The sequence below is a fragment of the Sinocyclocheilus rhinocerous genome, unplaced genomic scaffold (genome assembly GCF_001515625.1).
Source record: "Sinocyclocheilus rhinocerous isolate Xijiao unplaced genomic scaffold, SAMN03320098_v1.1 scaffold1654, whole genome shotgun sequence".
Lineage (NCBI taxonomy): Eukaryota > Metazoa > Chordata > Actinopteri > Cypriniformes > Cyprinidae > Sinocyclocheilus > Sinocyclocheilus rhinocerous.
Genome location: NW_015639533.1, coordinates 262,539 through 276,921, shown reverse-complemented (window position 1 = coordinate 276,921; position 14,383 = coordinate 262,539). Strand labels below are relative to the sequence as shown.

General features: G+C 35.6%; 1 protein-coding gene across 2 annotated transcripts in view; it reads left to right on the top strand.

Moving 5' to 3' along the window:
* LOC107751431 (glutamate receptor ionotropic, delta-2) overlaps positions 1-14,383 on the top strand; it is a 422,702-nt gene that overhangs the window by 243,675 nt on the left and 164,644 nt on the right. For both annotated transcript variants that reach the window (XM_016567160.1, XM_016567161.1), the window contains exon 5: positions 9,302-9,355. In XM_016567160.1, coding sequence (XP_016422646.1) covers positions 9,302-9,355 — 54 coding nt within the window. The remainder of the gene's footprint in view (positions 1-9,301; positions 9,356-14,383) is intronic.

The following is a 14,383-nucleotide window of genomic DNA, read 5'->3' as shown; positions in this document are numbered from 1 at the left end:
GATATATTTACATTTATTTAGGTACATATTTATTTTTGTATGGGCAACAGCATCCGAAATGTCATCGATTGTTATTGATTCACAGGGATGTTATAGATTAATGAAATTCTAATGATTATTACCACCATCAGCAACTTTTCAATTCACAGATGGAAAGCCTGTGCTCCTTCAAACAGAAAAATTTCCTGCCTCGTTTGGAATTTGCATTGGATTTACTTGTAGTTTTGTCCCGGTTGCCTCGGGGACAGTCTTATTTCAATGCCATGTATTTTCATTTATTTCTTTGCTATTAATGCTGCAAGTCTCCCAAAGAGGAGCTTGATGAATAGTGACACAAACATGGTATGTGCTGATAAGCTTACAGTGGTTGGATTACTCCCATAATCCTCTTCCTGCTCGTGGTCCCATTACCCAATGCACAAAGACCCATGCAGGGGTCACACACCAGGTCACGATTGCATTGTCACCACTCATCATACTTTGCTTCTGCCACCGTCGGCCAGGTGCAAACAGCACTCTGTTGGAGTGTAAGATGATATCTGGGGACCTTCCTCTTGTGGCAGATTGCTGAATGTTGGATTAATGCGGTTTTGCCGGGAAGAGAGAGGCGACACGCTTTCACTGAGTGCTCTGGCGTGAGACCACGGGGACCGGACTGAACTATTGCACTTATAAAGGGAGCTCTTGATTATTCGAAGTGCTGTTTTTGAGTGGTGCAAGTGTACTTGGTTGTTACACAGGGAATAATGAAACAGAACCAACATCTGATGATTTTATGGGATGTGGGATAACAGTCGACTACTTTTGAGCCCCTAATGAGAAACTGAGCCCTGAGTGAATGGGGGCTTGTGGACATTTCCACATATTGCAGGGTGGCAGATTGTCTCTCTCTCTCTCTCTCTCTCTCTCTCTCTCTCTCTCATAAATGCCTGTTCTTTCACTCTTGTAAAAATAAATGTCCCAAAAGGGGAGTTTTGCAGCAATTCAATACAGAAGAGTTAACCTTTCTGGGTTCCCCGAAGAGACTTTCATTGAACAGTTCTTTTAAAGGACCATTTTTACTTAGTCTGAAGAACATTTTGATAATCTGAGGAGCCCCTTTCCACTATGGATGTTAAAGGTTCTTCATGGAATCATAGATGGCATTAAAGAACCTTTATTTTTAAAAGTGTTGAGAACAAACATCAATTATAACAACATTCAGGCTCATAAAACTTTGAAGTAATAGCACAATTCTGACAGGGACATTGATAGAGGTGAGTTGAGTTATCTTCTCACAAAGAGTGAAATTACAGCCGTAGTGACTCTATTAGGGCTGTACTGCACAAATTTTGTGTAGAGGAAGAGAAAAGGTTACTTGTAAGTCAACTTTTTGTTTACAACTGCATATTAGTTAAATTAAAAAAGTGAAAAAATTATTTAATTTATTCATTTGTTTATACACATGAATGAGAATAATAGTTATATTCTAGACCTTTTACGAGAACAAAATCATACAGTTTTAAAAATAAAGCCATTGCAAAAATAAAATAGTAATATTTTGAAAATGAATCAAAAGTTCTAAAAAATAAAGTAGCATTATGAGATTATAGGAATAAATGTGCAAGGAAACTAGCATCCAATAAAGAAAAGGTTACTTGTAAGTCAACTTTTTGTTTACAACTGCATATTAGTTAAATTAAAAAAGTGAAAAAATTATTTAATTTATTCATTTGTTTATACACATGAATGAGAATAATAGTTATATTCTAGACCTTTTACGAGAACAAAATCATACAGTTTTAAAAATAAAGCCATTGCAAAAATAAAATAGTAATATTTTGAGAATGAATCAAAAGTTCTAAAAAATAAAGTAGCATTATGAGATTATAGGAATAAATTTGCAAGGAAACTAGCATCCAATAAGACATTCTTCTAAAACCTTTAACATGAAAAATATTTTAGAAGTACAGTATGTCCCATTTTTAAAGTTGCTTTTATGTATATTTTTGCATTATTATTTTACTTTTATGTATTTCATTTTTAGGTTACTTTTAGTCTCATAACTCTTTTAGTCTCATTGCAGGTTTAGTCTCATAATACCATGTTGGAATGTTGGAATTTTGACTATTCTCGAATTATATCAACTTGCTCAAAATATATCAACAATCTTAAAATTGTTTTTTCTTTCAATCTCATCCTGTTAGAAGATTATTCTCAGACATTTATGCATGCATGTACAGTATGCATGTAAGCGTGTATGTATGTGTGAATGTCATTTTATGTAATAATTATTATACTAAAAAGCTGTCATACTTGTTTGAGGACATGCCCTGATTTAAATAAAAAGTAACTAGCTCTGACCTTTTCATAAATTCAATGTGGGTGTTCAGAGTAAAAATAAAATGAAAAATTTGTATTTATCTACTGCCGTCGTACTTGTTCCACATTTTGCTTAGTGTGGATCAAACATGGTAATGGAGAGAAATGACTTCCATGTTTCCATGACTTACAGCTTCTTGCCTCTGCTGTCAACACATGAGCCTGCGAGGCAATTATTTGACTACATTATAATTATTTCATGTTAGGAGCTGCAAAAATGACTGCTCGGGCAAAGGAATATGGGAAATCCTGTCACTTAAACTAAGCAAGAGTCAGGAAAGACAGGCTTGCTGTTTCAGCTGATTTGACAAGAGTGCAGAAGCTTGATTATACTGTATTAATCTATTAAAACACAAGTGATCAATAGCTCTGAAAGATTGCTCTTTGTCGTGACACCCTGACGCTTGTCATGTGTTTGCTCTGGCTCGCCCTTGAGGCCAGAGCGCCGGTTTATAGCTACAGTAAATCAGCAGCATATTTACAATGAGATCAGGGCGGAATTATACAGGCAGTTCAGGGTAATTAAGCTTAAGGGGGGATGCGAGAAGGATAAAGCCATTGTCCTCGCAAATGAGAGGCTTCTGACCTGTTTCCTTATAAGAACATACTTTGCTCTGTTTGTGTTATATAAATTATCCTGATATGAATTGCATTAGTAGTACCAAACTGAAGTTCAAACAGGTTTCCCTGTCTTCTGCTGTTTGGACAAACAAATAGTTCCACCCACCCAATTAAAGCCTTTGCGGAAGCTAATGTCACTAAGTCTATTATTTTAGTTTAGTTTAGTTTAGTTTCTGCAAGTTACAGTATATGTGGTCAGATCAGATTTATTTTGTGTTGAGACCGCAGTCACTTTCATTCAAATCTATGTGGTTCAGACTTTGTATATAGAATAAATGTTTGAATAGATGTTTTGCCATTTATTTCTAATGGGTTTTTAAATATATATTTTGAATGAGGGCAGTGAAATCAGAAAAAAAAAATTCAGTAAAAAAAACTGATTTCTTCACTCAGACCAAGAGGCATGATCAAAAATCAGATTTTAATTAGATTTCAAACCACCTTTTTCTCCTGTAATATAATGTATTTGCCAAGTAAAACTTTATTCAAAGAAAAAAACTGTCAGGAATGGAGCCAGATCAAATGTACAGTAAGTTTGCTATAATGATGGCTAAATAGCTATTTGGCTATGGCTGATCATTATTCAGAAAAAGAAGAGCAAGTTATTACATTTTGAGTGAAGATTATGCATTTTTTTTGTCTTTGGAATAACATGCACCAATGAATCGTTCACATTAAGACCTTAATGTGCATTAAGAAAGTAAACGGGGTCCATTTTGATTTTGTGTTGACTTTATAAAGACTTTAATATGATTCTGATGATATCCAATGAGATTCCATAAAGTGTGTTTTGAAACCTTGTGTCATGACTATAGCCGTTTAAAGCTTGGCTTGTTTTGTATTTCTTTTTTTTTTCTTTTCTCCATGATTATGTGATTATGATTTCACAGCATACCCACATTCAATTTAGACTGTCCCTATGTTATCAGAGACACAAGTGGCATAATTACGAAGCGTGAACAAGTTTGAGTGTTTCTGTATGTGCCTATTTGTGTGTTGCCGTGTGCGTTCATCACAGTGCTGCACCCTCAGAGATGATGGCATGATAAGTGTGTGTCAGTGGCGGTGTGTGTTGTAAAAAGTCACACTACAGCAGTGAGATGGGCCACCCTCCTGACAGACTCCCCACAGTGGAGGAATTATACATGATTAAAGCCGCAGCTCACAGTGAGGCTGGCTGACTTTAAAGCAAAATGGCAATTGTGACACATAACAGTTTTGATGTATTTAAAGTGCTCATGCTCGAGCAAGTGTGAGCTAAGTACATAACATGCTGGAATTCACTATGAAGAATAATGTGCCATCTGAGGAATTAATCAGCGCAGAAAGCTACCGGATCTCTTTTGCTGTCACATATGGCGTTCGTGGTTAGTAGCACAGACTGTTTTGTCTATGAGATCTTGTATTGTCAACTTTGCCAAGAGCAAAAATGGCATTTTTTCACAGCTCATAGTAATCTCATAATCCATAATAATAGCCTATGCTAAATGATAAATGCACAGGAAGCAAAAGTCTTGTTTTGCAGTTATTAAGCTGTTACAATGAGATTCCATTTTTTATGTAAGAGTTCATTACATTGAATCATTAATAGATATTCCAAAGTTTAAAATGGGTCATTTGAATGAAAATCATTTTTATTTTTGTCTTCTTGTCCGGTAAAAACAGTTAAATATTCTAAAAATTATTTTGGGGTCAGTAACATTTTTGAAAGAAGTCTTTTGTACTTCAAGGCTGCATTTAAGTTAATCAAAACTACAGCTAAAACAGTAGTATTGTGAAATATTTTTTGTATTGTAAAAAAAAAAGTATTGTAAAAACATTAATTTTAATATATTTTATATATGTACATTTATTCCTGTGATGGCAAAGCTGATTTTTTTTTAGTGTCACATGATTCTCAGAAATCATTGTAATATGCTGATTTGATGCTCAACAAACAATATTATCAATATTTTAGTTGATACATTTGTCAGGATTCTTTGATGAATAGAAAATTCAGAAGAGCAGCAATTATTTGAATATAAATCTTTTGTAATATTTAGATGTCTTTTGTAATATTTATATGTTTAATGCATCCTTCCTAAATAAAAGTTTTCTTTCATAATAATAATAATAAATCGTATGGCATTGGCACACTGTAAACTGTTTAAGAATAAACCATAAACTGTAGTACACAAATAGTGCCTTTTTTTTAACAAATATGCTAAATGGTATACTGTAAGTAGACAGGTTAAGGATCCCCTTTGTTGAAAACTGTGTTAAAGGGGTCATATGATGCGATTTCAGGTTTTCCTTTTTCTTCGGAGTGTTACAAGCTGTTCGTGAATTGGTAAGATCCCTAAAGTTGCAAAGACTAAAGTCTCAAACCCAAATAAATATTCTTTATAAAAGTTAAGACTGGTCCACGCCCTCCTAAAACGCCAAGGGGCGTAACATTTCCGTCTCACGCTTGAGGTATTCGGCCAATCACAACGCACTGGATAGCTGGCCAATCAGAGCACACCTCGCTTTTCAGAACGATGAGAATTGTAAAAATCGAGGAGAAACAATAATGTACAGTATGTAGAAAATAATGTGTTTTTTGAACCTTAAACCACATAAACACATTTCATTACACCAAATACACAAAATAATGTTCTTTTTAGCAACATCATATGACCCCTTTAAATGATAAATATTTAATCTAGATTTCATTTAACAAGATGTTAGAGGTGTTTTTAATCATTACATTTACATTACATTTGGCATAATTATGAATCAGTTAATCCATTTTCCCTGCAAATACATTTATAAGATGAATATGAAGTTTAAAATATTCTGTCTCAACATAGAAGCTAAAACTTCTTGGCAAAGTTTTAAGTTTTCATTTGGATTCGTTGGGTCACTTGCGAGGTAAAAAGAGGTGGTGCGGAGGTATCTTTGTGCGGTTGGTGGATGTCAAAGTTCACGTCTAATTCTGGTCATCTCTCCCTTTGGCTCTCTTTAATGAATACACGCCATCTCACCTTCCACGTCCAGGGCTCAGTCAGGTGGAAAATATGAGATAATAACAATAATCATCATTCTGTGAAAGCACCTGGTTGAAGGACATTGCTTTCACCGTATGATTTAAACAACTGCTTGTATTTGAAAGTGGATAGAACTTGAATGTGTCTCTTTGAAGAGGTGTTTTTTTTTTTCTAATTTGTGAATTGTTAAACGCATGCCGCAACCACTCTGGCTCATTAGAAAGCAAAGAAAAGGAATAATAGGAAGGAAATGAAAGAGATGTGTGATTGTGGTTAACAGTAGCTGCTTATTCTTCGCTGGGTTTTCACATTAATGCAGGTGGAGACCTCTAGTACTGAGGTGATAGTACTCTCTCAATGGGGAACTCAAAACTACAATCTGGATGTAAATTCACATGGCCTCCTAATTCTCTATAGATTTAAAGCTGAGAGCACTTCGGAAGAGTGGGCGTCTCTGAGTGATTACGGGCTTTGATCTCGCAGGCATAAGACTTTACGTCAACCCACTGTCATTCAGGGTTGTCATTGCAGCTCAACAGCAAGTCAGACCAGATTCCCAGATATTCATAATTAGACAGTCATTTTAAAAGTTTTGTCACTGAAATGACCAATTATGCTTCTTTTTTGGCTTTGCTTCAAAAATGTATGTTTTGTCATTATTTGATCATGTCTGGCTCTTTTTTTAGGAGACACATAAGGTGATTTTTGAAGAATATCCTTACCACGCTGTCCATATAATAAAAATGAATGGGGTGTCTGTGAAAGTGTCCAATTCTCAAAAAAGTATCAAAAATCAGTAATGTATTGTAGAAGAAGTCGTGCACTGTATTCCAAGTGTTCTGATACAACAGCTTTGTGTGAAGGAGTGTCACAAAATATCTAAAGCCCGTTGTCTGTTGTCAATAGTGTAGTGATATATGAAGTGCAGCTCAGAAGTCGCTTTCAAATGAACGGATTTCTGTTGGTCAGTGCGGCAAATTCACATGACCAACTTGAAATCCTCATGGAATTCCAGAATCCTTGGATTCCAATGATATTCAATTATAATCTTCCCATTTAAAGTTGTAGAAGCTGTATGAACACAGAATATAATTGGATGCTTTTGATACCAAACCCCATTGGTTCTCGTTGTTTCATTTTCATGAAGTCAGTGATATCAAAACTGACACAAAATAGCCTAATTGTGCAATATAGAGTGTGAATAAAGACTGAACTTTGGAGCTTTGGACTTGTTCCTCACATTAAGCTATAAAATGGCTTCAGAATACTTTGGAATATAGTGCTTGGATGAGTTGGATGGACTACTTTTATGATGTTATTATGGTACTTTTATACTGTTTATATGGTTATTTTGGATCTTGGCAGTCCATTTTCCATTCACAGTACATTCTTTAAGGTTTTTTGTGTTTAATAGAAGAAAGAAAGTAAGGTATGCAGGTTTGTAATGACATGAGGGAGTCGAAATGGTGAACTATGCCTTTAAGGAACATCAGACATGTAGGTCTGTTTGCTAATTTCCTGAGCCTGATTCTGCCCAGGGGATGGCTCTGTTTAACTTGGACAGATCTTTTGCTTGAGGATTTTCCTAGATTTCTGTGTGAGCATCTCAATCTCGTCTGTGCAAACTTTCAGCTCACTGCCAGAATCAATACCTTCCTCTTTGGCAATGGACAGCATACCTCTCACCATCAACTTTAATTGCATATTTAACAGAAAAAAACTGCATGGATGCAGCCACTCAAATATTTAGCCTTTTACCATGTCTAATATAGAGGCATATTTGTTCAGGTCAAGCACACTCTGTAACAACCTTGAACTTTTTCTTGGCATTAAGACAAGCCTTAGAGGTTCATCTTGGTCTAGTAGATGTTAAGCCAATGCTTTAATTAAGCTCAGCCATCTGCTTCGAAACTTTGACTGTATATACACAACTGCTTTGAGCCACGCACACTTTTCATGAGCCACTTTAATGACCTCACAAAGCCTTAGACATCAAAATGATTGGACCATGTAATTAATAACAGTGGCCACTTTATGTCTACTCCTGTTTCGGTGTCAAGAGGTTGTGATGTACTTTTTTTTTCTCGATCTTGCTAACATATCAAGCTGATCTTAGCATTTTCAAAGGAAACTTCACCATCACTTACTGAGCTAATGATTACATATGGCATTTAGTACAGATGAGACTGGAGAGTGCTGTACCACTTCCAGTTTAATTCAATTAGAAATTGGCTGTAGGCAGAGGTGACAGTAAAAGTTGCATAAAATCTATCTATCTATCTATCTATCTATCTATCATCTGTCTCTCTGTCTTTCTGTCTGTCATTTCTCTGACTGTCTGTATTATGAAAAATGTAAAACTAACACATCTGTCTATTAAATTAGCAGTTTTGCAATCATTTTGAATTAAATATTTAGAAATTAAATGGGATCAATGGTGGTGATTAGGAATGGCTTAGTTTTTATCCTTTAAAAAGTAAATTTATTATTACAATTAATTATTTTGGGTTACCACCCACGCTTGCACTTGACACTAATTAACATATTCTTAATTAATTTGTTGCAGATAAATATGGTAATTTTATATTAAAAATAATAATAACAACAAAAGGGCAAAATGTTACAACACTCCCCAGTCTCTCCTACTTAACAATAAGTGATGAAGACCCCCCGGCATAAAGCCCGCTGAGCTCTGTTTGTCAAGTACTGCCATCTTGTACCAGTTGATGGAAAATTTTATGCCTCTTGTCTCTTTTGTAATTATAAAGTTTTATTAGCTGATTGTGGAAGATTAAAACACTATTAGCGCTGCTTCAGCCGTCAGATTCTCCAGGTGTTCCTTTTGTTTATGACCAAAATGTTTTATGACACCCACATTTAGTCACCTACACAATTATGGTTAATGAAATGCAGTGCTGGTACAATGGGCAGGAGAAACATTGGTGAAGGGTAACTATGTTTTTGTGTCGTGTTTGTGTGAAGAGAGAGAACCAAAGATGGGACACAATGGGAGGAACAGTGTGTAGTTTAAGATACATATGGAGACAGATAGAGTTTACAACATATATTTACTGGCTCTAATACTGTTTGGATACTTAAATGCCTCTGTTATAGATATCAAATTTCATAAACCTTCGACTTGTCCACTATTAAACCTTTGATGAGCAATCATTTAGTTCAGCAGAAACCCTGCAGCTGTCATTGCTTTTTATAATAAATTAATCACATGATTTGAAGGGACAGTTCAACTTTTACTCCCTTCCAAACTATTCAGTTTCTAATTGGCTAAATGTTTCTTTCTTTCTCTCTAGGTGGTGGAAACAAATCTTGTGGCTTTTGACTGTCACTGGATCATCATAAATGAGGTGGGTTCTTTAGCTATTTTGTGAGAAATCTAGTTTATTCTTTCTGTAAGCACATTTGAATATATTTGCATCTTTATATCTTTATTGTCTTTGTGAGAGGCGGACAAGGGCTCATTTGGAGCCTGATGAAGGTGGCCAGAAAAGGACAAATTATAGCTCAATGATTTCAATTAGATTTGGCAAGCATGGGAGTAGAGCTCTAAAATAATTCAGCGCTTTCCTTAACGAATAAAGCATTTTTCCAAAATTATCCTGCGACAAGAAGACAATGAAGATACAGACCTTGAGCCCATCTGCCTGAATTATAGCTATTTCAGTAACTTAAAAGTCACTCTCTATGGTAACCTCTATTAATCTCTCTGGTTTTATTTAAAATGGTCATATAAATCAGTTTGGTCTTTTTGAATAATAGAGTTCAGTGCACTATTAAATTGTAGCTACTGTGAAAAATCCACTCCCCAGTCCAAAAAGACCATGTATTGAAATTCAATGCAAAAACTTTACAACATTTTGATATCAGCTAGATTCGATGTTCAGAAACTAGGCTTACCCAGTCATGTTTAGGGATTTGTATAGATTCTGTTATTTCTATGGCTAGAAGAACTGACGTGGTGTAAAATTTGGGAAAGTTCATCAAACATTTGCTGTTCCTGTCTGTGTGCGACACCAGCTGCTCTGCACATATTTACAAAGTTAGGAAAAAGTGGCTAAAATAAATTTGAGGGCTGTCACGATTCCTGATTCAATTCGAGTAATCGATTTAAAAAACATCCTCGATTGGATTTTGGACATGCCGAGTAACCGCCAAAATACCGGAAGTGGCGCTTTCCACGGATGAGAATCCATGAAACGCAAGATTAAACCATTTTCCAAGACTGCATGATATATTAGACCCATTTAAAAACAAAGAATAATGCTATTGTGAATTCACAAACGCTACGATTCAGTTAAATAAATATATGCAATGCAGGTTTAATATATGCGTTTTAATTATTTACATGAGTGTAGGCTGTGTACATGTGTGTCAGAGCGGCTCCATTCACAGTAAATAAATGCTGCTCCACACAAACTGTTATCATTTACATGTGTGGAGCGTCTCAAACTCCATCTCTGCATATTGTTGTGAGTTTGGGTTTATTATAACGTTTATCTGGGAACACAACGTTCGCCATTTCATCAGATTTGTAAGGTAAATAATTTATAAACCTATGCAAACACAGGAGAATACATCAATATCTTTCTCAATATGCTAACTGTTCATCTCAATTTCAAAACAAAAGTTTAAACCCTCGCTCTGAGTTTACCAGTAGCCCCTCACTGCAGAACACAAGATCCAGGGGGCGTGGTTGGATCCACATCTAGGGGGTGGAGATTGGTAAGTTAAGGGGTGGAGATGGGTAGGTTTAGGGGTGGAAATGGGTGGGTTTAGGGATCAGTGGGTGGAGACGGGTAGGTTTAGGTATATGTAAGGTGGGAGGAGTTGGATCTGGATCCAACCACGCCCCCTGGATCTTGTGTTCTGCAGTGAGGACCATCTCGAGTTTACACGTTTTGATATCCACATATTCAAGAAATTACAGTGGCTGTAGCATTTCTGTCTTTAAGAAATGGCCAAATATTTAAGATTAAGTGGGAATTTGAATTAAATCAGGGGTCTCCAACACGTCGCTCGCTACCTACCAGTAGCTCGTGGCCTAATTGGAAGTAGCTCGCCAAGACATACTTGACATATCGGCCATGAGGTTATTTTAATTATCCCGTTTCATATTTTAATTGTCATTTTTTAAAATAATTTAGACCCATATTTGATTATCGTGATTTGAATCACAGTAAATACTGCACAGCTTTAATCAAAGTTTAGAGACGCAACACGCAAAGAAAAGTTTCGCTTTGTGTGAAAACATTACTGAAGGCAGACTGCTGAGGGAAATTATACACTCTAAAAAATGCTGGATTAAATATAACCCAGCGCTACCCATATATTTAACCCAGCATTTTTTTAGAGTGTATGAAAGAATGTACTGTATGATTGAAATATTTGTATGAATGCATAATAGGAAACCGACTCTCTTCAGAAAGGTTTCGATGGCATTTGCTTTCCATCTTCCCTCCATGTAATGCGTAATAAAGCAGTGTTTAGAAGCCCAGCGCAGCTTTGTTTACAGAGGTTACCTTGGAAACAGCTCTGTTCTACAGTTCATAAGCACCATCTGCCATCAAACTGTGGATTTACAAATTCATTTAGCCTGCCTGCCATATTTTTGTTCAGACCAATGCGAGAATCGGACCAAATTTTTGTTGTAAATCTTAACCGGTCGATGGAAAATAGGCTACCTTAATTGTTATCAGAAGTGTTGAGATTTTTAGAATGCACATTAGCTTATGTAGGACTGTGTATGGAGCAGATAAAATTTAATTTATCATTCTGACTCATCCTTTTTATAAAAATAAATAAATAAAGATTTTGTTAGTTTAAAATCCGGCTTTTGTAATGTTTTCATTTCACTGTTTATGCAAACAAAACGTGCATAGTGCTGGTAATTTTTTTTGGCTTTTGTCATAAAACTTGGTAAATGATTACAGTGTGTGTATCAGTACTTTTTTTTTGTATTTCCAGCACATTTTAACAATGCCGTGTATAACAGTTTGGATCGATGCATTATTTAAGAGATTTAAGTATCGTGTAATATGGGTAGCTCTCAGCCACTTTCATTTTTAAAAAAGTAGCTCCCGAATGAAATAAGGTTGGAGACCCCTGAATTAAATGTTGTTTAGTCAATATTAAACAAGGATTAGGTCGCGCAGTAAAGTGTAAAACAATCATCGGGCTGTTGGCACCCTCTGCAGGCATTTGTTGTAATACAACAATTATAATACATTAGCTTGTTTAAAATACATTATGTATAAAACCATATGATTTATTTTAAACTAATTATTATTGCCTCATTGCTATTATATATGTGTTATAAGTAATTTTAAAGGCTGTTGTTTTGTAAGGTCTATTTTTATTACTACAAAAAAAAACATTATAATTACTCGATTAATCGTCAGAATAATCGACTGATTACTCGATTACCAAAATAATCCTTACTAATTCATTTATTTTCATTTTAATAGTTTTAATAATTTTAAATTTTATTATAATCTCCTCAATACTAAGCAGCTTTCATTGAAGAATGGAGCACTGGCAACAGCCCACTCAGCAGAGGCTGTATCTCATTTCACATGCAACAGGGCATTGACAGCTGCTATTTAAAGGCATAACAGCAAAATAAATAAATAAATAATTCAAAGGGTCATAGAGATAGTTATAAAAAAATGTATTATGACCATTTCTGGAACAAAATAAGTTGTCTACAATTATAAGAGGACTGTGGCAAAAAACAAAAAAAACAAAAAAATTAAAAAATCTGATTTATAAAAGATCATTCTAGTATTCAAAATTGTGCGACTCACATTATCTGATCGTATACATTTTTTGAGATAACCTTTTAATGCTGCCAGCTTTCTAGAACACACCAGTTTAGGCAGGTGGAGCATTTAGTGCATCTGAGGAAAGTTTTATGTTCTCGTATATTAAACACAAAGGCACATGACATTATCTTGACATGTCTCTGTATAGACACGCATTGCTCATGGTTGGCCTTACTTGACAGCACTCATAGGGGACAAAACAAGCAGCTGCCAAAACCTGAACCCTAAAATTGGGCCATAACCCTGTAGGCTCATATTTGTGTCATTCTAATTTAGCGCTCCTAATTAAGCATCAAGGGCCTTTGCGTTTGTCATCCGGGGGTAGAGTAAGCCACTCAGTATTGGTATTTTCAGGTCTGTAAAAGCGTGATGTCCTCTCTGCTCTTGAAAGTTGTGCAGCACACTATAAAGGCCTCATGTGCCCTCTCGTGATGCCTCCTAGATTATCCTCTATCATGCTTACCATGTTAATTAACAGCGGCACAAACATCGTTTGACAGTGCTCAGCTGTGCGTCAGGCAAGATTTTGATTTGTCCGATCAGAAACCTTAAAATTACCTTTCAGAGAGCAGGTTGCATTGTAGACAACTTTAATTTTAATCTTACTGAAGGCTGAACGGCTTCGACATTCTAAGTAAGTTCCTCGCCGGCGTGCCACAAGTTCAGATTTAATGACGTACTTCATGAGAGCCAGTCACCAGCAATCACAGCTTTGCAGGTGAGAATGAAGCTCAAAAGTGAAGGCTGTCAGAGGGAACAGCTTGGCCGCTCTGAAGTCTACCTTCACTGGGGGACGTTCCCTGTCCATTCTCATCACATCATTCCCAGCTCACTCACTTCATTCTGCCTGTCTGTGGAAAAGATGGCTTTGGGCTAAAATTAGCCATCATTCCTCCCAAGGCTGCACAAGGACAGGCGAGCGTATGCGGTCATGTCTTTCTGCCTCTTGGCAGCGCTCTGAATACCCATTCATGAGAATAATTGTAATACTAATGATGATTTTTATGTAGTTATGTTTCTTGTATTTAAATTGGGCCCATTTTTAACTAACTGGAGAGTGGAGAATTTGACCTTGACTTGATGAAAAAGGAAAACTTAACCATGTGTGAAGATTGTTTAGTTTGTGTGTCAGTACTGGTGTCAGTACTCAGTGTTTATAATGAAGGAGCAGTATTTGTTTAACTGGAACTAATTTTCTTTCTTTCTTTAACCTGGGTGAGCTTTTTTTCACCAGATAAAAACAGTGTTGTCCATTTCACGTCATTTCAATCATTTTATTCAAATGAATTTTTAATTTGAACAAACACTGTTCTAAAAGTATTTTATATATTAAACTAGTATATTTTTATATAGCATATTTTATTGTATTTTTTTCATTTTATTTTTGATTGTACTATATAATCTGTGTTAAATCCATTACTAGATTTGCAAATGTTTTACAAAAAAATAATAATAATAATTGCTTCATTACATTCATGTTTTTAATATCTAGGGCATTTTTCATACATTTGGTGGCATTTTTGCCCTGCATTATTCCGTGACCCTGGTCAGTAC